Source organism: Sparus aurata, chromosome 7 (genome assembly GCF_900880675.1).
Source record: "Sparus aurata chromosome 7, fSpaAur1.1, whole genome shotgun sequence".
Classification (NCBI taxonomy): Eukaryota; Metazoa; Chordata; class Actinopteri; order Spariformes; family Sparidae; genus Sparus; species Sparus aurata.
The window spans coordinates 27,018,086-27,045,076 of record NC_044193.1 but is presented as its reverse complement, the minus strand read 5'-3'; the positions used below and the strand labels follow the sequence as shown (position 1 = coordinate 27,045,076).

General features: G+C 40.0%; 1 protein-coding gene across 1 annotated transcript; it reads left to right on the top strand.

The window, feature by feature from the left end:
• The first annotated feature begins 1,092 nt into the window (after positions 1-1,092).
• LOC115584348 (beta-catenin-like protein 1) lies at positions 1,093-26,018 on the top strand. The gene is made up of 12 exons (XM_030421703.1): positions 1,093-1,287; positions 2,266-2,505; positions 5,982-6,088; positions 6,355-6,494; positions 7,167-7,264; positions 10,677-10,770; positions 15,705-15,796; positions 16,466-16,538; positions 19,095-19,153; positions 19,675-19,823; positions 24,276-24,457; positions 25,951-26,018. Exons 1-12 carry the CDS (start codon positions 1,258-1,260, stop codon positions 26,016-26,018), a joined length of 1,332 nt encoding a protein of 443 aa, XP_030277563.1. The 5' UTR covers positions 1,093-1,257.
• Positions 26,019-26,991: the final 973 nt, after the last annotated feature.

Below are 26,991 nucleotides of genomic sequence, written 5' to 3'. Positions count from 1 at the left end.
ACATTTATTCATTTTTCAAGTCTTTAATTTAAGACAATTTATGTGCGGATTTATAAACATATTACAAACAGTATGATTCCCCTAAGCCATATGAGGACCGCTTTGTCCCTTTAAATGTGATTAAGTACAATAATGGGTGCCTCTAAATTTGAGAAAATGTAATGCCTTGCTTTCAAGGGTGCCCTTCCAGTGGAGAAAATGTGATTCAGCACCATACAGGCTGCCATCCATGTTAGAGAATTAGTTTGCCTTTGAATTCATTCTTGAATGGTTAAGCAGCCTTCCCTATGTGCATTTATCACAGAGATGCAGTAATGTAAAACAATTCTAATACTCACCAGGGTTTGAAACTGTGTCGGCAAGGTGCTCTTTTTTTTCTGCCCCTGTCTCTCAGACAACCTTATCCACCGCTGTGAAAATTTGTATTCAGCTTTCCCCACCAGAAAGCCTGATTTAGCTCCTAGATTTGTATTTGCTCATGAATATTTCAGAATTTTTTAGGCTAAATCATATGTAGACTGCAATCTTGATTCAAGCACCTGTGTGCATGTAAGCTTTAAACAAAATAGGTATATTTTAATTAATTGCAGACATGGTCTTTCCTTCCTGCTGCTGTCAGACTTTAAAACCAACACTGCTCCCAGTAGACCTCACTGTGCAATACAAACTCTATACATAACTCATTTCTCATTTTTGGTTTACACTATCTGGACACTTTTTCAATACCCATATGTATTATTTGAATAACAATACACTGCCACACTGTTTATAATGACATGTTCATATTGTACAATATTATGTATCTTTTTATATACAAGTCTATTATATGTATTACCTTTTCATAGTTTTGTTCATTTTTTTTTTTTTTACTATTATTAATGTTTTTTGTAATATTACTGTCCTTTGGCTGCTGTTTCAAATAAATGTCCCCGTTTGCAGGACAAATAAAACCTTTCTGATTCTGATTCTGATGTAGGAGGGGACGTTATTTGCCTTATTGTTTTTTCTCAGCTTGACAGAAATAGGTTATTGGTTGTAAAATTCAGTAGTTGCAATCATATCCTGGATGGCATGTAAAGTTTACGACAGCATCTTCCCCTACGACTGTTACGACAGTCAACACAAGCGGTTTACGGCAAGCATGTATATGTGCATAGCTTGTTGTTAGCCAGATAAATACCTGTTGAAGTGTACGTATCTATACATTTCCCAAGCGTGAGCAAAACATTTTTACGTGTAGGTTTTTAACCGGGAGAAATGGATGTTGGAGAGCTCCTCAACTATCAGGTATCAGATATTTTTTTCTGCCGGTCAATTTTAGGGAACTCTAACTCTCATTCATTGGATTGCATGCAATACCTTTGCTAGCAGTTACTGGTGAACGTTAGCATAGCTTATTTCTGTCTCGTTAATACCTTTGGCAGTCTTTTTGCGTTCATCAGTTATCCGCCATTGAATTTAATTGAAATATCTTCGGGTAGCGCAGCAAGACAGGACGAGATCGACAAAACGCAGTCTTTGTTTATGACGTTAGCAGTTAGCGTTCTAGCTATACAGGTTGCTAGCTATGTGTCTGCAATGAATGTAGAGGCAAACTACGACACTAAGTTACTCTTAAACTCGGCTAGTTAAAAACAGACGCATTTAGACAAACATATGCATTGTACACGAACTCGGGTGACCTGGTTTTATCACAGGAAACGTAATTGCACTGGCTGTCTATCTTGTAACTTAAGCCAGTGGCCAATGGAAATTCTTGGAATTTATTCAATTTTGTTCATTATAATCGACTTAGACATGCCATAACGTATGACAAAAAGCATTTTACTAATCGTTAGTATTAGTTTGGAAATTCGGCACAGGAGTGGCCCCAAATAAGACTTCACATCGTTACAATCTCAACGTATTAACGTCACCTTAATTCTGTCTGCCTGTTGCAGCTAGTTGTAAAAGTTGTGTTTTGTCAACAGCTGCAGCTGGTTGGAACATGTACTCATGTTAAAACAAAGCTCCTGATTATTTCAGTCAGCTTCTCTGGTAGAGTTAGACATGTCCTGTCTACCCTGGTACAAGGAAAAACATATTGCACATATAAACCTTATGTAGGACATCACAATGCATTTTATTCCTTAGTCTCTAATGACTTCTTATGCATGAAATGTAAGACAGAATACTTTTAGACTTTGAGGGTATTTCCTATATTTCTAAACAGACAAAAAATCCTGTGTGTGTGATTACATTTAACCATCTCCTTTCATCTCGCAGCCCGATAGAGGAGCAAAGCGTCCTAGGGATGACGATGGAGCAGCAGCGGGAGGAGAGGATGACTCCAGGGGAGGGAAGCAGCAGAAGGGGCTGAGTGCCAGGGAGCTGGCCAAGTACCGGGAAGCAGCAGCAGGAATGGGAATTGAAATTGGAGGTGAACTGAGGGAGAGTGAGGAGTTTACAGGAGACAAGAAGAAGATTCTGGAGAAACTAATGGACCAGGATGAAGAGGAACCTGAGGTTGGTGAAATGTTTCTTGTAATTATTACAAAACTGTAACATTTGTGTGTCTTCTTTCTCAGATATGATCATATCTACAGCCTTTATTCCAACATGTCTTACTCTTTTATTTGTAGTTGTAAACATTATATTTCACCATTAAAGCGCAGCACAATTTTTCAAAGGAAGTATTTGTTACTCAGTCACAAAAACTGTTTACCACCCTTAAGTCTCAGCAGGACATAATCTGTCTCTGATAAAGATCAGTTACACTATTATAATAGGCTTTTAAAATCTTTTCAGGTGTTGTTGCTATTGTTTCACTGTTGATTTCGTCCATGCGACTTGTCCACACTGACATTGGAATGGGATGGCTTGGAGGTTAAATTGTCCTCACCCAACATGCAGACCTGCAGTTCCTCTTTAGTAGAATAATTGTAGTTGTTGAGTAGGGATGGCATCTCAATTGCAGATGTAAATCAGCTCTAAGCTAACTCTGGTACAATGCATCAAATGGCAACATTTACATTTAATATTGAACATGGTCCCTCTACAAATAAGGATGAATTAAACATAAAATTGTCTGTGGAGGTTTGAGGGTTGTCCAAATGAAAAGTTCATAGCTCAGTCAAAATGCAGGATGTTTTTACAAAATTGCAGTCAAGGCTCTGTTATGCCGTCAATCTGCATGTTCCCTTGCTTTGCTCCCCTGATACGTTGTACTCTGGGTGCTGTAAGCCTCTGTGTAGGTGGTTGAAACGAGAAACTTAAAGTCCGTGTAAACCAAAATCAGCCATTTTCTTCTAAACACATTAAACGGGTCATAAATGTGTTTACTTAAAACATGTAAAAGCCATTCGGCCATGTAGAATTTAATTTTGGAGCTAGGCTCACAAACAGTTTTTCAACATTTCTGTGTTCAGGATTTAATGGGCGGGTCAGAAATCATGCAAATCATGGCCGCGTTACGTAACGCGGCCATTTGATTTGCATAAACCCCGCCCTGCTGCGGAAGTGGTATAAATACGTTCAGCGCATCGGCTTCAGCGGTTCTCCCACTCACTCTCCAGTTTCGGATTGCATTGCTTACAATAGTTTGCAGCTAGCTAACCAGCCAACCAGTCAGCTAACCAGCCATGTCTCCTCCACATCACTCTGCATCTTTCCTGGATGCCACAGTGTGCAGGGTGACTGCGCTGTTAGCTTATTTAAGTTTCCTTCGGATGAAACGTAAGGAAACGGGGAGTCCATTGACGCTGGTCAACTCCGTCCCGGCTTGCATCCTCTCCTCCGCCAACGAGGAGATGTGACCGCTGCTGACCGCCGCTGACACTCTCCGTCCTGCTGACGGCGGGTCCCACCGGCATGATGTGGCCGCCGCGCCGCAGCCGGCCCTCCGTCCCGCTGACGGCGGGTCCCATCGGCATGATGTGGCCGCGCCGCAGCCGGCCCTCCGTCCCGCTAACGGCGGGTCCCAACGGCATGATGTAACGTAGTAACTATAACTGTCTTTAGCAACTTATATGAGGAAAACAAATCCCACAGCTGTATGTGGAGAAGCGTCTGTCCTCCTGTCCGTCCCCTCCCTGTCCTCCCGACTCTTCCTCACATTTCTGCTCACAAAACAGCGTCTGTCACGCTTGTCACAAGAGTGTTTAACTCACCGAGTGTTTGACGAAAATAAATCACCGCGACCGCCAGCCCTCCTGACCAAGACTTAAGGAAACTGTCCCCCAGAAAACAGCCTCCGTCCCCGCGAGTGACAGAGTCAGACAGCGTCCTGTTTACTGATGGTGATTATGTATAATTACGTAATTTAGCGCGAAAAACTTCACTCCGTCACTCTCCAGGATGTTTAGTGGGTCAGGATCTCAATCAATACACTGGTTCCAGCGCCTCTAACTGACACGCCCCCAGCGTTTCACAGCAGAAAGAAGTGCTTGTCTTTCCATGATTTAGAGACCTAATTTTACATACTTAACAATTTTTTTAATCTTTCAAATTTGGCTCAGTGGTCAATGATACATGTTTCTTTGGTGTGACAAACTCATAACACAATTTTTTTGCCGCTTTACACGGACTTTAACTCAGCCTGGCTCACATTTCGATATGCAATGAAACCTCACCATAGGGTAGAATAATGTCTGACCTTTCCTCACAGATTTTTCAAATACTTTCTGGTCTGGTCTTGTGTGTGTGTGTGTGAACTTACTTTGCATATACTGTATATTTAAATCTTTAGTATTTTGAAGAAGTGTTTGTGTCCGTCATTGAACAACGTGTGTGTGTGTGTGTGTGTGTGTGTGTGTGTGTGTGTGTGTGTGTGTGTGTGTGTGTGTGTGTGTGTGTTTTGTGCGCGCATGCACGTCCACCTTTGTTTTTACAAGAAATACAAGACAATTTAAAAGTGATCAATATTTCATTCCATGTCCATTTAATACAGATCACATATACAATTTTGAATTAAGCCAAAGACTCATTTGTTTACGCCCCAAGGTAATATCCAGGATTGTTTGTTTAGGATGTGAGCCAGTTAAACTTGGTCTGTGCTCACACGAGACATTGTGGATCAGGCCCGCAAGATGCTGCGTGAACACAGAGGTGTTCATGCTCAATCCCCTTTCTGTTGCAGTATTCTCAGAAATGCCAGAGGGGGGTGGACAAACAAAACTTTTTGAGGAATTAAGAAGTCAATGAGTTGCTGGAAGAATGCCATAGAGCAAACACTGCTGCACACGCTGCTATACAGCTTCTCAATGCTGATGAGAATTTTGAATTAAATGTGGTTGTATGTCTACTAATTGACATACTTTATTACCTTTTTTCAACCTCCTATAAAGATGGAAGTAAAGTATGATACAACCTAGATAAGATACTCTGTGCCACTGCCCTTGTAAAGGAGATCATTGGTCTCAGTGGGACTAACCTTATTAAATAAAGACTAATAAGATAAAAACTTGCACATTGATAAGGCTGTGAATGTAGAAAGGCACATTTATGAAAGTTTCCACAGGAAAAGCTTATGAGTGATTATTTCCTGAAAAAAAGCAAACAAACACAAAGAACAAGTTATCAGAACCAAGTGCTTCCATATTATGTAGTGCCTCAGAAAACTGTACCTCTGTTATCCTGTTCTTATTACCCAACGCTGCAGCAATTATTTGAAGTATTCACCGTGTCAAGAGCTTCTCAGAGCAAAGTGCTGTACTGCTCCATAATGTCAGACAATTGAAATTTCCCGACCTGTCATTATCTGTCCAACAATTTCCAGGCTTTTAAACCATCAGGAGGTCAAACACATTCCTTTTCCACTGACCTACACTCACAGTCTACCCGATTGTGCCTTCTCTCCTCGCTCACAAAATTAGAGCAGCCCTGATGTGTCTTAATTGTTATTGCAGCAGTTTCCTCAATTGAAGACTTTTCTTTCTTTCTCTCCATCTTCCTCCTTTACCCCTTTCCCTCCCTTCTCATTTCATTGTGTACTGATCAAACAGGCAGAACCAGTGGATGAGAGCTCCGTGAAGAAAATGATCCTGACCTTTGAGAAAAGGTCGTACAAAAATCAAGAACTGAGGATTAAGTTTCCCGACAACCCAGAGAAGTAAGCTCTCTTTGTCACATATTCTAATAAGTGATGGAGTATGTGAATTAAACCACATTTAATGTGGATTTAGCACAACTTATTACAGTGGTTCTTCGCATTATACTGTGCCTCATTATTACCAAATTGAACTTTATTGAAAAGAAAGCCGTCTAGCTCTTGAGTTCATGACAGGGTTTCTATATAACCACTGACTGTATTTCCTCTTGTGCACTTAAACATTAAAGCTAACTTGCTAACCAACATTTCTTGCTCCTTTAAACCAGGTTCATGGAGTCTGAGCTGGATCTGAACGACATCATCCAGGAAATGCACGTGATCGCCACAATGCCAGACCTCTACCACCTGCTGGTGGAGCTCAATGCCGTCCACTCACTGCTCGGCCTCCTCAGCCACGAGAACACTGATATCCTTTCACTTCTAGATGATTTCAGGCTGTCTGATCAAATTGATCCATTCATCATGTTTATAAAATGGAATGTCACGTTGGATTTGTTGCCTGTGCAGCCAAGGCTTGATATATATTATTCCTGTATGCAGTAGAATTCCCAAAAATTGTTAAAAACACACCAGGGAAACAGTTTAAAAGAACATTGGTTAATATTCAAATAAATGCATACAGCCTTTAAAAAAAACACGATCAAACTATTACCTTTACAAATAGATACTTAACTAACTATATATACTATATAGAACAAAACTCCATAATAATTGAATACACTTCTCTGTGAACGTGTTGAACAGACTAAATGTGAGAATGAGGACACGGTCTTGAGATGCTCCAACAACTCATTAAAGATGAATCACCAACTTTAAACACCAAAATCTGTCACTTTACAGTCTGTTAATACAGAGTTATATAAAGCCTTTGGTGGCTCCAGAGGTCGCTGCTGATAGTAGTCTGATGAATCGGCTATAGTGATCGTTGAGTCAGAAAATGAAAAAAGACAAAAAAAAACCAAAAAAAAAAAACCCTGGGTGTGTTGAGTTACCAGTTACCAAGTGAGTCATTGGAGTGTAAAAAAAAAATCAGTTTTCTCTTTTAACACAAACTCGTATTGTCCTTAGCCTGATCCACATGTTGCCATAGCAGTGGTAGATCTGTTACAGGAGCTGACAGATATCGACACGCTCCACGAGAGCGAGGAGGGTGCCGAGGTGCTCATAGATGCTCTGGTGAGTTCAGGACTTCCATCAGTTTGTGATTATGTTGATGAAGCAGCACTTTGTGGGGCTAATACTGAAACAGGCCGAGGGGATTGATTGATTAATGGTATCAATGTGTCAAAGCAAGGTTTCACTTTGTTCTTACTGACTGAAACACATGCAGACATTAAGAGTTATTGTTTGGACTACAGTTTGTTGTCTGTCCACATTTGATTTGTCACTTGATATTGATACTATACAATCCTTTATTTCTGCCCGTAGAAAAGGTCATGAAATGTAAAGTGATGTTTTTGATGGGACAAAAAATATAAAATCATACAAATTGTTTTTTACGGGGTCTGTTATCAAACATTTCTGTAAACTAAACAAACAATGGAATTTAAGTGGGGCAAAAAAGTGCAACTTCTTTGTGCTTTCTGTCATGGTTAAGATATTAATTTGACTAGCTATATGCCAGTGTTAGTTGTCATGGCAATTAAATACATTAAAGGTTTAATTAAGTGCCATGAACTTTTTTGACGGGGGAAAAAAAAATTCATAGTGTTATGTCAACCATATAAATATAGCATCTTCTCTCACACCCCGTGTGTTTTCTAAAGCTTTTCTTCGTCACCCTCCAGCTGTGTCTGTTGGCATCAGCTCTCTATTTAACATCGCCTCTTTGCGTCTCCGCCCCGCTCTCTTTTTTTTCGTCACTGGGCTTGTCATGTTGTCTATGAAACAGGGAGGATTTTTTTTTTAGACCCATTATGTGTGCTGACATTTAGAGTGACACAGACAAAGGTCAAACTACAATAATGTGCTGATGGACCTATAATGGAGGAAAGAATTGTGTGCCCCAGCCGTCACTGTGACACTTTATCAAAGAATCTGTTGGCATGAATGTGCTTTATGCCCGGTTAGATCCCAGTGGCAGTCATCGGGGATGTTGGTTGTTGTTTCTCACTGCAATGAATGAGCTGTTTTGTCAGATGTCTCGGTCTGACTACATTTTTGACCACGTAAGAGAGTTGTTCAGTAAAAGAGACATTACGGTGATCTATGAAATTATTATTTTGTGACACATAATTTACCCATGACCAATGGTGGGCTTTTTTTTCAGGCTGGGCAGAGTGTTTTCAGAAGGAGAAAATGTCAGCCCTGTAGAGAAGCACTCATAACCTGGTCTGTCCAACACAGGAAAGCATGCATAGTGTAACACTGTCGAGGTAGTTGGCTTCAAACCACAGCACACTTCTGTTTATTATGGTAAGAAAATAACAGCTTTGTCCATGACCTACATGTGTTTGAGGATGCAACAAACCTGCTTATCAGAAGCTCGATAAGAAATCTGACATTGTCACACCAATCTAATTGCAGGTAATGTGATTTCCAAAGCAGTGTGACTAGTAATGTTGCTGATTTGCTGTTGGTTATAATAATGTATTGGTATACCATTAATTGGTAGGATTATGTCTTAAAGAGGGTATATGATGCTTTTTAGGTTTTTGCTTTTCCTTTATTGTGTTACGTAGCATTTGTGTGCAAGTAAAATGTCTGCAAAGTGAAAAAGCCCAAATCCACACCTCTCTCCCACACAAAACACTGCTGCTGCACTGCCTGAAACGCCTGGTCCAGCCTTTAATTCCATAAGTCATGTTCATCACTATGTAAAAGGCGTCAGAGGAGAGATGTATCACTCTGTAGCTTAAGCGGACCATTCAGGATAAATTACGAAAAGAGATGCTGAAGCAGCACACTATATGAGGAAAATACTGTGTTTTTTGACAATTAAAGTATGTAAACCCATTCTACTAGGACCCCAAATGAAAGCGTGATCCTGAAAATAAGCTGAAGTTGTTTCTCTGGGTTTTTTTTAAGCCCTTGCTAAAGTTGTTCTTTAAGTTGGCTAGCTGGCTGGTTGGTATCTGACAGAACGGACATTCTGACAAATGTCAGAGGCTTTGTTCAGTCAGCAGGCAAATCTCAAATAATTTCAAACTGTCCTCACTGTTATTTGCAACTGATCAGGTGGAATATGACGTTGTTTTGTGTAGGGTCGCTAGTGGGCAGAAGACACTTAGAAATCCAATTTGAGTGGCCTTAGCATCCAAACTGAGATGCATCCATACAAATCTGATTGGAATCATATTTCAAAACAGCCCCAAATGTAGCTTGGATCCACTTCACAAATATCACCTTTTTTTTTGCTGTCCAGACTTTCTAAGTTGAATCTGCATATAATCTCTATTTGCCAAAAGAACCAACAGATTTTGACTGGCAGTCTGGATAAGGCCAAATACCCCTGACAGAAGCAGATGTGACAGCAGTTTGGACAATAGATCAGGTGGTTTTGAAACATCCTCAGGATAAATGCTTAGTATAAATGCAGTCCATTTACTGTGCAATGGAGTGCCCATAAACTACACTCTTCTTTTCAGCTTCTTCCAAGGGAAACCGTTTTGGGGCAGCAAGGGTTGGTTGACTCCATTTGTCTCTCCTCTTTGCTGTAATGCTTCCAGCTCCTCTGTCCTTGTTGCCAGAAGGCCAGGTGGCATCCTTGATAAGATGAATCAGAATGATCCACACCGCTCTCTGGTGGCTCATAAATCTCTGTCAACTGCCTGTCTTCTTTCATCTGTAATTGTACTTTTATCCAGCCAGGCGGCACCCCGCAAGCTCTGTTTGGCTATGAGTCTCCGATCTTGACTTGACTGATAACACTTGGACATGTTCAGAGACACTGGGACAGGAACCGAGTTTCTTCTGCCGAGACTCAGGCTTAAAAGCGAACGTTCACATTGTCATTCCTGTCTTTACATTCATCTCTCTCTGTGAGATGATTTTGTCAGTTCTCTTCTGAAACATGGGGTCATTCCTATGTTCCAAGGGTCCTATGCTCAATATAGCACTTTATGGGAACCTGAAAAAGATGTTCCACAGCTCTGTATTTGCTTGATAAGATATGGTTTATTATGGGAAGTTGTCAAAGGGGTTTTCAGTTCTCATGCACTGCTATAAGGGTAAGGGTTAGGGTTGTGTTTATATAGCCATTTTGAAGACATGTTCTATTAAAAAACAAGCAAACTGACATAATGTTTAAACTTGAAACAGGTCAAATTTGCTTAGGGAATATTGGTGAATATAATACACTTGAAACATTGAATGCTGGGAACATAGCACGCCAAGAAAGTTGTGACAATTAAAAAGTGTACTGTTCCGTTCAAATGATGAGTAATACAACCAATTGTAGCTGCCTGCTGACCAGTAGACTAAAAGAAATATATTTTTAGCAAATTAAAAGTTTGAGGAAATCTCTGAAAAGGTTTTATAGCACCTATGTAGAGGATTAAAATATTTAATACCCGACAGACTTGGATTTACCTCTTGTAGAAAAATGTGTCAGCACTCTGTCTTAAACTTCATCTGCCTGTGTCTGTAGTTGGAGGGTCAGGTGGTGGCCTTGCTGGTGCAGAATATGGAGCGGCTGGATGAACAGGTGAAGGAGGAGGCTGATGGCATCTATAACACACTGGGTAAGGAGATGAACACTGATGCCTTAACCACTTAATGAACGCCCCCATTTTAAGGTTCTTTTTCCAAAACGACATACCGAAATTAAAAGCATGACAGCTCCCACATAGTTTGAGACTCAGGGATGTGCTTGGTACCATTGGAAAGGTAACACCCTCAAGTTACTGGGATTCAAAGGCTTATAACTTGAGAACCCCTTTACCTAGAAACATAATCTTGGTCTCAAATGAAAGCCAAGACCCTGGGGTTTCTTGCTTGTCTGACACGACGTTGTAGCTGTGGAAAAAGGGATAACTCCGAAGGTATATAGGCATTCTTGCTTCTTGCGGTAGAGGGCTCTTTCTAATGTTGTGTCATGGTGAGTTTAGAAGGCTATTACATGGTCTGGAAATAACTTTTTTGGGCTTAAAATAATCACGACAGTCTCAGCTTTCCAACAGTGAGTATATACTGTTAAGATCTGATGCTTAAAAGTATTAGCAAAAAAAACTATTCATTTTTACGAAGGGTGTTAGTTTAGTGAAGGGTGTTCCTATGTTGGAACGGTGTTCCTTAAGTGGTTAACTGTGACACTCAGGCACAGTTTATCTAACCACAGACTGCTAGACTGAGACTCAGTAAAGGTATTATGGGCTGTATGCAGTATATTTCAGCTAGTGGACCTACATAAGTTTCCCTACAGAGATAGAGTCACCTTCCAATATATGCAAAATAAAACTTATTCAAACAGTTGCAAACTTGTCATACTGTACTAAACATTAATCACAATTCTGAAGGGAATCACAGAACAGTTAAACCAACCCATCATACTAAGTCCATGTAATGAAAGTGGACTAATGTTGTCTATGTCTGACTGTCGGAGCCTCATATAGATGTATGAGATGGTGTGAAATGAACCTTCAAGCAAGTGTAGATGAAGTATGATTTAATGATTGAACTTTCAACCTCTTTTGTAATGTCCTATTGTTAAATACACACACACACACACACATATACAGATTAGAAAAAACATTAATAACAACTGAGTCACCATAATAACGGTAGCAATTGATCGAATTGCTACGTATACAGCATTTGATGTTTACTGTGGAAGACTGTCATTTTCCACTGACACACACAGAAATTAGCTAACATTCAGGTGCAGGTTCATCACAAGCAGCGGATGTTAACCAACACAACCAAAACGGACAGGAAGTTAGAGAACAAAGCAAAGGAGTTGGAGCACTCTCTTGTTTAAAATGTGTGAAGTCAATTGACAAATCTTGCCATAGGTACACCTAAGTAACAAATCAGGCTGTTCCTATGAGCAGTATAACAACTCAAGAACTAGAACAGACGATAGTTTCAGTGGCTGCACAACTTTGTGTGTTCATTTGTATTCAAAACATGTGGGACAAATATCTGGGACAGATTTTGCTTCACACTGAGCTGTAGGTGCTGCAGAGACTCTCCTCTATGGTTTAATACTGCGTACGATAAGAAAGGGGCTTGGATGAAGATGGCAGCTCGATAACATTTGAATATTCAGAGCAGGAATAATTGATCGCTCTCGTCTTGTTTGGTACCGAAACATGACAAGCTCTTCCAGAGGGAGGTGGGCCTTTTCAAGGTGTGTATGAGCCAGCGTTGGAGCTTTGGGCAGCACAGTGACGGGGAGTCCTCCATGACTTGGGTTTGACATTACACAGAGGGCGTAGTCTGACTTGACTTGTATTAATTTAAGCTTTAAAAGTATATATATATATATATATATGTAAATATATATATATATATATATATATATATATATATATATATATATATATATATATATATATATATATATATATATATATATATATATATATATATATATATATATATATATATATATATATATATATATGAATCTATAGGGTTTGTGGCAGGTCAAAATGATCTACCTACATAAAAAACACTAAACATCCATATATTTATACATACACTGAATATACTTTACATAACACAATGCATAACTGATATTGAGAGAGTAATGTAACCCTTGGTATTGCACATAAAAATTGACAGCAGTAATGCACATAGGTGACAAACAGCCATCAATATTGCACACTGTTTACACACCGGGAGCTGGTGGTTTTCTCCATAACGTTTTTGAATGCCTGAAAAACGTCCTCTTCCACGTGCGTTCTTTCATGGGCAGTAATGTTAATAGCTCCTCTTTTCCACTGACTCATATCTGTAAACACCATCTGAATAAAAATGCACAACTGGGCTGTGTCGCTGGTGTCTGTAGACTCGTCTAATTGCAGTGAGAAACACTCGCAGTCTGCAGTGTCTCTCCGAAGCTGCTGTGTCAAATCCTCGGCCATTACTTCACAGCGCTGTGTAACTGTACTTCTTGATAGCTGAAGAGCTTTGATTGATGATAATATTTCTAGTTTGTTTTTAAAATCCTGAAAGAAGGAGTCAGCTGCCTCAAAGAAGGCCTCTTTTATCATCTCTCCATCTTGGAAGAAATTCTTATGCTTAATGATAGAGTGACTCACCCGTAACGATGCTTTGGTGTTGGCCTTTGCCGCTGTGAAAAACTACTGTTGTCCGATTAACTGTGATTTTAGTTCCCTCACCTTTCTCTTTCTCAGCTCGCTTTTCAGAGGGAAGTTCGAAAGTGCCTCTCAACATTCCCCTTCACCGGTATAGTGATGGTAGTTTGATAAATCAGACAAATGCACATTTTTTTATATTTTCCCTTCTTTTGTTGATATCAATTGTAGCCGCTAAACAGGTCACTTCGCTCGCTTGTGTTTTGCAGTAGCTAGCGCGTTTGCGCATGCATGGTGACCCATGACAAGTGACACCCGTACAAGAAGTGATCTCAGACTGGCCGTCCCGTACGTCAATCAGGTGGCATACACTCGACCTGTTGTAGAGTGCCCTCTGGTGGACTATGTAACGCTAACACTCATAACATGGTTGAAGGGTGTTTCGTCCGTTTTTATTTTGTTTTTTAAATATTAATTTATCTGCCATTATAAATGCCGATACTGATAGTTTGGAAAATGCCTAATACCCGACCCGCCAATAAATCGGTCGGGCTCTACTTAATATCAACTTTTTTTTTTTAAATATGAGGTGTGAGCTCTTTCTCAATTTGAGCCATAACAATGAGGCAGCATCAGTGATTGTGTTGCAGGTTTAACAGAATTAAATGTGGAAACGAGGTCTAAGAGAAGGGCATGGGCCAGCAGATAGTTTGAGAAGTCATGGCCTCTGTATTTAGCCTCGCATGAATCCGACTTTTCTGCCTCTCAGCTCTTTTTGTGTTGAATGAGTCTACTGAGATGATTTTTTTTCTTTGTTGCCAGATTGAGGCAGAGTGTCAGGAGGGCCGTTTAGGTGTGTGTGTGTGTGTGTGTGTATTCAGCTCTGTGTGTGAGTGTGGGTTATATTGTGGGAGCAGTGCTAGCACATTTTCTATTCAAGTGTGTGTGCGCATGTGTGTGTGTGTGTGTGTGTGTGTGTGTTATCAAGGGAGCTCTCCAAGCTTGAATAAGCCTTTTGTCTGCCTTGGCTGCTCTCTGCTCTGAGCCCGCTGTCCTCCAGGATGCTGTCTGTCTGCTCTGTTTGAATCACTGATAAAGGCCCTTCCTCTCTCTCCCTCAGCACCCTTCCTCTCCATCTCCTCCTCCATTTCTTCCCTTCAATGTTTCTCTATCATCTGCAGCCTCTCTCTCCAGATGTTGCCCCTTTGTATATTTTTTGTCTTATTTCTTTTTCCTCGTGTGTTTGTTATGCTTTCCATCCCTCATCTTTCGCTTGTCTTTCAACCCCTGTGCCTCCCATCTGCTTCCCCTCTCCTTTTATTTCGCCTTCCCTCGGTCCCCTCACTTTTCCTCTTCTCCATCCTTTCATCACCACCCCTCAATCTATTTCTCTCTTTCTGTCCCCTCTGTGACAATCTGCTGTGATAGAGATATCATGTGGCAAAGGCAGCTTTGATAATATTAGAAGTAGCAGGGACACAACCCAGACAGACTCTCTATAAAAAGATGCTGTTGTATTTCACAGTTCTCCTTCAAAATGTATTTGATTATAAACTCTATACTAAAAAGCTAGCATGTCCTGAATCAGATGCACCAATAACCTGTTGTTTCACTTTACCCTCTGGATCAGTCAGTGTGTCAGTCATGATGAAAATTCCATAACACAAACGTCCCCAGATTTTATTCTCCCATTAAACCACCTCTGTTTGAGCTGAGCATATTTTGTGACATTTAGTTTTGTGATTTAGTGACCTGCTCAAGGAAACACCAAACTTCAGGGAGCAATTTAATTTGCATGTAATTTGTAAGATAGGGCCAGAATTTGATTCAAATAATGTAGAAACATTATCAACAGAGTGTGAAGAAACAAAAGTGTTGATGTTATCTTATACGTCTCTGTCTAACCCGTCTCGTAATACCACTTTATACCACAAGAGGTGAGTTTCAGCAGGGAGATGCTGCCAGTGGCAGTCTGTCTCCTTTATCACAACAAGACAATCTTAATTGCCCCGTATACTCACCAGAATCGGCGTCAGAAATACTCTTTTGATCCCTGTCGGAGAACGTAAAAAAAAACAAAAAACCCTACATTCAAACTTGATATAAACAACATAAAACAATCTTGGGTTGTCTTTACTCAATCACGTCTGATTTGGTCTAAATAAATCCTCTCCCTGGCCCTACACGCCATTTTTAACAGCTGCTGATGCTGTCAGAGTTGCTGTAAATCACCTCCATACTGTACCTGTGGTCACTACCCCGTGATACAAGATCTTGGTCTCAGCAAACTTTAGGAGTCTGGTGATATATTGCCCCCTATGTTTTAGATTAACCTTTGAATTCTGCTCATAGTTGTCAAATTACACATTTAAAAGGTGAATTTAGATGTTTGGTTTGTTGGTTTTTTCTTCCAGCTATCATAGAAAATATGGCAGAGTTCAGACCAGGCCTGTGCACCGAGGCAGCTCAGCAGGGACTCATGCAGTGGCTGCTGAAGAGAATTAAGGTAAGAATATGGCAGAGCATTGACTGATTTGATTTTAGAGCTACAGCGATTGATCAGTCAGTTAATTATGAATAAGCACCTATTTGTAATGGATTAATTGTTTTAACTAATTGAAATACAAATTCCAAATAGTCTCCTTTTTAAGTTTTTCTGATGTGACAACTTGCAGCTTTTAATATCTTTCCATCTCCTCTGGTTGGAAGACATTGTGAATTAGTTGTAGCTTTGCTTATTTTCTTTACTGCAAGAAAGTGCATGTAGTAGTAAGTCACATTCATTCAAGTAATGTTGTTGTGAGTTCACCCATGCACAACTATGATGTATTTCATACTGTTTTGTCGGCATCGTTGCATGAGATAATGGGATGATAAAGTTAAAGTTAAAAAAAAGTTAATTGAGATTATAACTGAAGTAGCTTTAGTTTTGAACATATGCTTGTATGCAAACAATGTATGTTCACATGATCTGTCATTTGAGTGAGGTGATCCAGAAAATAGAAGATTATAACTTGCTGTCACTGTATCCAACAGTTGTATAATTGACCAGGCAGAATCTCTGCTGATGGTTAGAAACAACATGATTTGCTGCAGAATAGTTGGACTCGGGAGAACAGAGCTTCTCAGGATGAGTGGCTAATTTGAATTTGGTCTCTTTCCCGTCTGCTCTCAGGCAAAGATGCCGTTTGATGCTAACAAGCTGTACTGCAGTGAAATCCTGGCTATCTTGCTGCAAAACAATGACAGTAAGTGTGTCTCAGTAAATGGTTTCTGGCTACCAAATGATGCTAATTTATCTTCGCTTTCATTCACCTCTCCGCTTTCTCGAACAGGCAGAAAATGCACTGTCTCATTTTTCCTTTTCGCTCCTACTTTTACTTTATTCATTCTGTTCTGTTATTTCGTGTCTTTTCATCTTTATATTCTACCCATCTTATTTTTGTTCTCTTCCACCCTTCCTTTTCTCGTTCCATTTTGTGTCCTTTCCATCCCTTTCAATTACCATTTCCATCACTGTCTCTTATTTGTCCAATTTTCTTCACCATTTTGCTCCATTACTCTTTGATTTCATGTTACCTTCCATGTTTCCATTTGTCTATTTTCCATCTCTCCATCCCTCTTTCTCCCACTCCCCCTACTAAAGTATCTATTCTTCCTCTCTCCTTGTCTATTTGCTGTCTCCTCCACCCCCCCTTACTAAAACCCTGTAAAGCCCCAAATAGCTAGAGGACTATCAGGTCCTTGGACAGGTTCTCATTAATGGTACGAACCGCATTGATATTCAGTGGGAGTAGTGATTCATTTTACACTGGTTCTCCTCTTTTTCACCAGTGCTGCCTCTATTTATCCTCTCCCTTTCAATCCAAAATAAAATTCAACAAAAAAGTTATTTTTCACATGAAAAATGTTCCCAATTAAAATACTGTCAGTGTCTAGAAGTAAGAATATGGCATATCACACCACTACTAATAGGAAAATGACAATTGGGGAAAATCCTTGATGTTCTAATTTGAATGTAACTATTGCTTCCTGCTGTCAAGTTTGACTTAAACATCTTCTCTAAAGGCTTTTGCTGCTTCGAAAGAGAAAACATCTCATTCCTACTTCACAACCCCGTCTATTCTGGGGATGGGAGTTTCAAGTAATTTTCCATATTCAAGTATTGCATTTAATTTTCCAGGATTAAAAGGTTTAATGCGAGAACAGTGTCGGCAAATAAACGCCCGAGCAGACATGCAGGTAGGAGTCAGGGTTAGTGACACATCTTTAACACGGCTGTCAGTAGTAATAGCTACCTCGTCGGCACTTTGCAGATCAGCTCTTAGTTTCACAGCGTTTTTCCTCATATATCTTGTTCACTGCGATATCAGCTGGTACTCCGGCTCAACAAACACCATCATGTCACAGATGCCTTCTCCTTCCACAAAGCTTAACTGGACCATGTCTCCAGTCACCATGCTGAGATGGGCAGATTAATCTTCTTTGCGGTAATGGCATCATAGTGCTGACACTGCTAACAAATGAAGTGATGAGATTTCCTGTTATCTGTCTTCCCTTTTTTTCTCCTTGTGCCTAAATGGCCAGCCATCAGCCCTAGTTGTTGATTATAAGTAAATTTCACGTCACATTTATTGCACTGCACATTCATTAAGGTTATTTTGTCAAAAGCTGTCGAGACATCCCCCTTACTAGCTGATTGCCGTTCTGCTTGTTATGTTATCGAGTGATATCCGAAAACATTACCTTATGCAGAGCTCTAATCTTTGCTGCATGGATTGGTGCACATGCAGTTAATGCACGATGTAAATACAATCTATGAATATGCATAGATAGCAGTTCAATCACTGCATCCTGTTCAAAATGTGACATTTTAATACAGAGCATGGAAATTTTATTTTATTTGGCACTGATATTAGGGAATAGAACAATTTCATATTGACATGATCCATAGATAAACAAATGTTTTTCCAGTTTTTTTCATGTTTTTCTCTCCAATGGTGGTTATCAAAAACTTGTGACAAAGATGTGTCATAAAGGCAGAATATTTTACAGTTTTACATCAAACTTTGTCTATCAACAGTGCACTGAAACGGTAAACTTCATCAGAATTTCAAAACAATCATCAACAATTATCTATAAAAATGTTCAATATGAGCACATATTAACATCAGGCTCTAGGACAGATCTGTGATAGCCCAATATCAGCCGACTGATATATCGGTCATCCTCTTGAAAATAATTATATTGAGTCTATTTTTGAGTCAAATTTTTGGTGTTGGTTATGAACACACTACTACCTAAAGAAAGATACAATTGCAAAGCACACTTTTTTTTATATTGACTGGGGCGTACTGTGTCTCTTCCTGATGTCAGCTTGTTAGACTTCTGGGTGTTGAGTTATGTAAATTGAAGTAATTTCGTACTGCCATGAGGCAGAGTATTGTTGTGTAACTTCAGAATGAAATAGAATAACTTGTGTAGACTTGTGTTAACAGTATATTTTCAGTGCCTTTAAATTTCCTTATTTTGTTTCTCTGGAGGTCCCCCATGGTGTCAGTGTGTTCCTCAGTGTTTAAGCTCATTGAATGCCTCTGTTGCTCCCCGCTCTGTGACTTGTACTCTTTTGCTTACTTCATTCATTCGCTTAAACCTTTTTTCTCACACTGTCTTCTGTCCTCAACCCCACTCCCTGAATGTCTGTTTTTCTGCAACTATCTCAATGTAATCTCTCCGTTGTCCTTTTGACTCCATTTGTATCTCTTAGTCTGCTCTGCCTCCCTCTTTATTTCTCTCTCTCACAGATACCAGAGAACTATTGGGAGAGATGGATGGCATCGATGTGTTACTGCAGCAACTATCTGTAAGATTTTTTGCTTAACTCTCTATTTTTTTACTACCTACTACCACACTTCTAATTTACCTGTCATCCAAGTGAGCCTGGCTGGGGTAAAACACAATGTCTTCTGAGATGTATACTGTGCATAACCTGTGTCTGTATGCCAAGCCCATTTCTACCTTAATTTAAGCCTTATGATATACCCTTATCCACACATGCATAGATACATTTTCAGGCTGTTATGAACACACTTTGGCATTTTGGGGACTCAGCCAACAATAGTAGGACATTAAAATGATTGTTCATAACTCTCTAATTAAGCTTCAAACTTTGTCGTTGACCAGAACTCTGTGTTTTCCACCCTATCTCCTCTCTGTTCTCTTAATTGTTCTGCGAATCTGGCTAGTATTTTTTGTCCAGTTATGATTATTTGCTTTCATCATTAAAGGAGCACATACCGCCCTCATTCCTTCCTTCTCATGCAAGAGCAACATGTCTTCCTGGGTGTCCTTTCTAAATGCTCTCTCCTCCTCCTTCCCTCTCAGGTGTTCAAACGTCACAACCCGTCCACAGCTGAGGAGCAGGAGATGATGGAGAACCTCTTCGATGCTCTCTGTTCCTGCTTAATGCTGCCTGCCAATCGGGACCGCTTCCTCAGAGGGGAAGGGCTTCAGCTAATGAATCTCATGCTCAGGTGAGGCTGCAGCAGTGGCACTAGCTCCAAGGCTACTTGAATGTCGAAGTGGAGCATTTTCAGCAACCAACGAATTGTGTGTCTGCGTTTGCTAGCTTGCAGTCTTCTTTCTTGCCTTTTTTTTGGCACATTACAACATTTTCTTTGCATCCTAACCAGTGGAAAAGGGAAAGACTGGTAGTAGGAAGACTGATGCACTACATGGCCCATGGACTCTGGTGTTTGCATGTGCATCCTTGTGCATGATACCAACTGACCTACTCATAAGAGCATTGCTTATTCAGGCTCTTAGTGCTCAAAAACTCTAGAGTACCAGGTGGTTGCTGTTGAGCTAAGTTAACTAAAGCTATGAATGCTGTCAATCCTGATTGTGATTTTATTCTAAGAAATGCTGTTATCACTCATGGCAGTGATAAATATCATCACATACAAATTGCAGTTCAATTGCACAGTGGAAATCAGTCAGGGTGTAAACATGGCAGCTAATACTGCTCTAGGGAGAGTAACAAGTTATCGGATGGTTAAGTTATATTTCCTGTTTGTCTGCTTATTTCTTCCTGCAAGGGAAGTGAATATCCTCACCGTATTTCCTTTTGGTGCTAACCATCAGCCACCTGTCATTAGCACTGTTTGAATGTTGTGGAAGGAGGTGCGCCTGGATGGAAAAAGTGACACTGGACTTCAGGGTGCGTCTTAAAAGATACTGACATGGATCTATGTTTTCACCTCGCATTGATGATTCAGTCATTAAATCAATATATTGATCAGAGTCAATGTATGGTAACACCCTAGAAATCAGTAGATGGAAGTTGTGATAAAGTATATTTTACTAATTTAACATAACACACATCCAGTTATTATGAACTCGATTGAATTTTTTTCATTTTCAAACACATGGCAGGGAATATATTCGATATATCACATTATCTCTAACCAGTTATGTTTAGCCACCATCCGTGGTGGACAAATGATTGCAGTGTTTTGTATCCATTGATGAATTGCTCAGAAAAGGCTACTTTGGTGAAGAAAACATTAATAGCAATGCTTAGAGGTCCACAAATAAAGAGGCAACTGCAGACTATTAAGTTGATATTTGAAAAGCTATTATTTTTGTTTTGTTATAAAAGAGATGAAAGATCTTGAGGGAGCAGCGAACTGTGGGAAATAACTTTCTTCATATATTTGTTTTGAAAAGTCTTGAGGGAAGCTGAGGCAACAGCGACCTTTGTGTTGCAAACAGTTTTCGAATTTAAACAAAACTACACAACTATGAAGACCTTTAAATGGACTAACATGAGTGGATACATCAGTTGCATTTAGTTGAGACAGGGTAGTTCTTTTTTAATTGGACTATTCGTACTGTGTCACTTGAACACGGATGCCATTTTTGCTACCGAAGCGTTGATCAAGCTTGAATAAGAGGAAATTGGTGATGTTCCTTGGCAGAGTCTTAAAACTCATCTGCGTCAGAGTGTCAAAAAAGTCTCTGTCGCAATACTACAGTTAATGATTAATAATTATTCATTTGCAATACTACAGTTAATAATAATTAGCTACAATCAGTGCCACTTAATAGGTTTGCATTCGCAGAACTCCTCACTCATTCGCCAGAAACAAAAATGCATTATGTGTGAAGATTGTTCCTTGTGTAATAGTAACCTCCTACACCAAAGTGCTGTAGTAAGGTGAAATTTACAACAAGCACGTGATAAATGCTTCCGTGCTATAAAAGATATTCTTTAAGAGGAGAATATACGGTGTTGAGCCCAGCACAAAGCATCTCCTGATCTACAATCTGGGCCTCACAACTCTGCTCAGAGCGTTTTTCTTCCACTGCTCTCTGTACTGTGAAAATGTGAACCGTCATATCCGTAGTGCTACACTGAACAGCACGTCTGCCGGCTCGATTACCTGATGAGACCGTCGGTCTAATCAATCAACAGGGGGCGGAGTGCAGCAAAGGCAGAGATGTGACCTTAAAGAGTAATAAAGACGCATTACACGCATTTATGAGACCATCACAGCTTCTCAACCTGTGCGTTGATAATCACATCACTGGAGATGTAGATTTAAGACTTGGATCGATTTCTCATTATTTGAGCGCGAAAACCCATTTCTGTTAAATCAGTCATCAGGGAAAAGGAGGAAGAAAAAGACAGAAAAGGGGGAGGAGGAGCAGAGCATGAAATGTCTTTTAGAAACTAATAGGCAACAAAATTCAAAAACAGATCACCGCTTTCTCAGATACATTCATTGTTTTCTCCATCAAAAACTACATTTACACTCCTCCCAACTCTCTTCAGCCTTGTGCTACACACAGACTTCACACCTGGTGTCTTAAGGAAGTCCTGGCACGGCTAAATGTTTATCAGAGAGATAGTTTTACTGCATTTTTACTGACTAGTTACTAAGAGCAGTAGTTTAGATGTTGCCGTTTCCCGATCACATCTGAGGATGTTTTGGTCAGACTTTGAGCCTCTGAGTGATTCTGCCTCATCTAGAATTTGAGTCGAGTCATAAACTGCTGCCGTCATAATGTTGCCCACCAGACATGGACATTGTGGGTTGACGACGGCATAGTTCACGACACGGGGATGTTGAGTTAAGTCAGCTGTCTACCATCTGAATTGCCCAGTTTCCCTTCAGAAAATACACTGTGTATCGCTCCCCCCCGGCCTCTCCAACCGTCCATCATATGTAATGTGTCTGTCTGGAGAACCAGACTCAACTGCCTGAAATATGTCTCCCTCCTCTGAGATAAACACTGTCATCTGTCATTGGAGGGAATGGAGGAAATGACACGGTGACAGACAGCTACATTTCCTGAGAGGAGGCTTGGAGTTGGGGGTTGGGTGGTGAGTGATGCAGACAAAGTGGGAAACAGCCAATGCTTCGATGATGGAAAACAGGTGGATAAAAGCGATCCAATTGATTTGTTTGAGAGAACACCCCTCTTTTGAGATTGATTGTGGTAATTTATTGTTGGATTTATTTGCTACCTTGAAAAAGGTTCAGGTGGTTCTGGTGGGATTGAAGGCATTTCTATGTCCCATGATGAATATAATGTTCTTTGTTGAATGTATACTCTGATTTTGCCATCGCTCAACTGTTAGTTGTGTGTAAGAAAACATTTTGGGGATTTTCTTTGTCCTTGGGTGCAGTAGAACAGTGTATGTGAGTGGAATGTTTGTAGATGGAATTGGAGTTTGTTGAATTTTTGTGAGTTTGTAGTGTGCTGGGTATCAAATCTCAATTTCTCATGCAAGAGAACATTTTGGTATTTTCATGTTGAACTTTTTACTTTTGTCGTTTGAGTCTTGTTCTTATAAGTGTTCTGAATCAGATCCACCAAACTCTTTATGTAGAAATTGGCATTTTGTGCGATTTGGCACACCCCACAGTTTCTGGGTGGATCACTTACTGGAATAAATACATACGTCTGGCCGCAACAATCTGTCAGGTGTAATGTAGGTGCTAACTACAAACAAACTTGAAAACTTGTATGTTGAAGTAAACATGTATGTAACGCTGTGATCCTACCCTCTAATTGAAGTTGCATAGTGAAGAAACAAGTGATGGGGGCGTGGAGTGGCTGAGACAGAGACACCATTCACCCCATTACAAGACACTGTACCATCAGCACCATTTTGAGGCTGTTATGTTAAGGTTAAGTGAGATAATGTAGATTTAACTGTGCATATTTGGTGTGAACTGCTCGTTTCAACCTGATGGATGCTGCCTGCTCATGAATAGGTGCGTCCTTGTGAGATTTGATCATTCAGCATAAACAAAACCCCTAAAAAATTGTATTTAGAAATTAATAGTAGTACATTTAGCCATGTCAGTTTCATTAGGGAACCTGAGACAACTAAAAAATATTAGTAGTACAGCTTTCAACAGTGTGACCTTAGAGGAGCGTGCTGTGAAAGAAATGCAGAGTGAATTGGTTGACTTACAGCTAGAGCAAAATGGTCCGTGACTAAGATGGAAGGTGGTCAAGGGGATGTGAACATTATAGACGGGAAAATATCATACAGCAGGTGACGTTAAACTGTCACATTCATCATGTGGTACCACAGAGGATGTTTCCTGTAACAGCAACATCAAAAGCCCCCGAGGCATGTCTCACTCAAATCTGTTCCTACAAGCCGTTGTTGCATGTGGTTCATAGCATTTTGAGTACTGACATTCTTTTTTGCAGCAGCATTCAGTCATTCCCATGAGCAAAAATATTTAAAAGTGATTCTGCTAGAAATGCTCAAAGCTGAAATAATGCATAGTTAGCATTGTGTTATTACCAGTTCACGCAAAACACAAAAGATTTCTGACAGCTGTATAATTGGTGGACCTGCGTTTTCAGGGCACTTTGTTGGAAATATGCATGTTCTTTATATCTATTGAACCAACACTTAATACGTCTGACTGAAGCATAATTTCCTCCCTTTGCTGCAGAGAAAAGAAAGTGTCTCGCACCAGTGCCCTGAAGGTCCTGGACCATGGCATGATTGGACCAGAGGGAGCAGATAACTGCCATAAGTTTGTGGACATCCTGGGCCTGCGAACCATCTTCCCACTTTTCATGAAAACCCCCAAGAAGATGAAGAAAACCGGTACTTCAGAGAAGGAGCATGAAGGTCAGTGACTTATTAGAAAACAGCAACAGCAGATGAGATCTCTTCACACAGGCTGTAATCAGCTACACCCCGTTTTGGCCTGTTGAGTAGTTTGACCGAAAGCTGCAGTGAGATATGTTATTCCACTATTTGTTATAGAAATGCAATCAGCAGTAAATTCAGTTTCCAAACTATTTGCCTAAAAAGATACCAGATGCCTTTCAGATAATGAGCTCAGGCTTCCATGCATTCCATTTCCTCATGCATGAAGCTATGCATATGTACAAGTAACAGGTGACGAGCGTGACTGCAAGGCGGCGAAAAAACCCTTTAATTAACTTGATCTCTCTGTTAGTACTCATATTGTGCTCATTAGAATTTTAGGAGTTTTGTAACCTTTTTGTTTTGCTTTAACTGATTTAAAGTTAGAATTCTGAAAAGTTTCACACAATCAAATCCCATGTTTCTGGCTTCTTTTTCTACAATGGGCATTCATTGTATTTACATTTGGTATATATATCGGTTTCGATATATCTGTATGTCAAGGGTATAAAAAGGGCATTTATGCATGCATGTAATCCGATTTAGATTCAATAATGTGCAGGATGTCAGAAGGTCAGTCTTTTGTAATAATAATATTTAGTTGTAATTTGTTTCCCCACATGTGAAATAAGTTTGTATTGTTTCAAGGATTCTAAATAATTAGATATTGTTACAGGTTTAATTGTATCTTGTCAATGAAAATGGCACTGACATTCACTTAAAGGTTCAATGTCACATGTCATTGAAACTTCATGATATCATTGTGAAGGTGATGTGACGGTGTAGAAATGACTGACGGTGTTTGGGGCTACCTTCTTAACGTCCTTCAAATCTCAGAATTTTTGTTATTTTTCAAGTAAAGAAATCTAAAGATTACTGACTGCACTCATTTAAGTGATTGCACTAATCATGACAGGGCAATTTATTTCTTCTTCTGCACCGTGTAGTCACACCCGTTTCCTGCAGATGCACTCAATCCTAATCTGCTCATGTATCACGGTTTGCTGCCTCTTCGGCCTGTCAGTTTACACTATCAATCCAATCTTGATTGATTTTCCTGCCTGCGCTCTTGAACCTCTCTTGTCTCTGAGTGAGAGATAGGAAGTGCAAACAAGAGCCAGAGAAAGAAAGAGAGAGAGAGAGAGATGGGATGTCTGTGTGGAACAGGGCAAGAAAATAGAATAAGAAGAGAGGGAAAGAAGAAGAGCTAGAAGCCCTGTCCATCTCTCTGCTCTGTTTGATTACCTACGTCCAAATGTGGAACCCCTTCTTTCTCTCTGTCTGTATTAATTAAGTTTGATTCCTCCGCCGGGGCCTCCAAGCCCTGCAGCGAAGAAGAAATTGTCTTCCATTGTGTCCTGTCTCACCCGCGGACTGGATGAATTAACCTCTGACCTCCTCAAGCAGCAGGAGGAAGAGTGGGAAAGATAACCCATCCTAACAGTTAAACCTGTGTGCCTGTGGTGTATCAGACACACTCAAAGGACAGGCTTTAAAAAGAGATGTGGAAATGCACCCCGAAGGTCCTCTCTCCCTGTGAGCACTGGGTTTATATGTATTTCTCATCCAAAGCCGTACATAGAGATCCACAGCATGATGCTGGCCTTTTAACTTAGCAGTTCTGTTTGTTGACACCTTCTGCTTTAGAGCTTTTATCAGCGTAGAACCCCTGATGGAGGACATTTTTGGGGTACTTCAAAGCCCACTATGTAATGCAAGAATAACCTCTGATCCTCCCACATATATATCACTCATAATATACGGGTAATGCATAAATATAGACTCGCTTGGGTTAAAGGCAGAATCAGGCAGGTTGCCATTACCACCCACTAAATAATGCTGCCGTGAATGTAAAACATGTACAATTTTATCATCGAAGACATCCTGCAGAACCCACTACATGTTAAAATATTGTCAGCAAATGCTTTTGAAACAACTCTTTTATTGGATCAAATCACCCAAACTAGCTGTCATCAGCTGCTCCAACAATAAACTTCATTTTTGGAAAAAAAAACACATTTCACAGATGTGTGCTCCTTGACACCATACTATTTTATTGAATCCTCCTGCTCTTTCTACAACCACACTCAATGTACAATGTATGTATTAGGGCTGGGTATCACCAGGTACGCGATACGATACTATCACGATATTTTGCCCACGATAACGATAATATCACGATACAGCGCTTCTGCCGATAATCGATATATTGCAAGAAATTTCATCCACGATACATCACGATCTGTGTCACTGAAGAAATTCAGAATTTATTGACTGCACTGAATCCATTTCACATGAATTACAAACCTTGTTCAACAATTTCACATGACTGACAGCCAATTAAACAAAGAGTATATTGCACAGTGTCTCTTCTTAACACACACACTGACTACAACTATCATTAAATATCTATATGTGTGGGTTTCAGAGCTGCTTAAACCATTTTTTAAATTTTATTTGGTTGTATCCCGATGTTTGAAGAAGATAAAGCTGTCCTCCGAAGATGGGTGGTG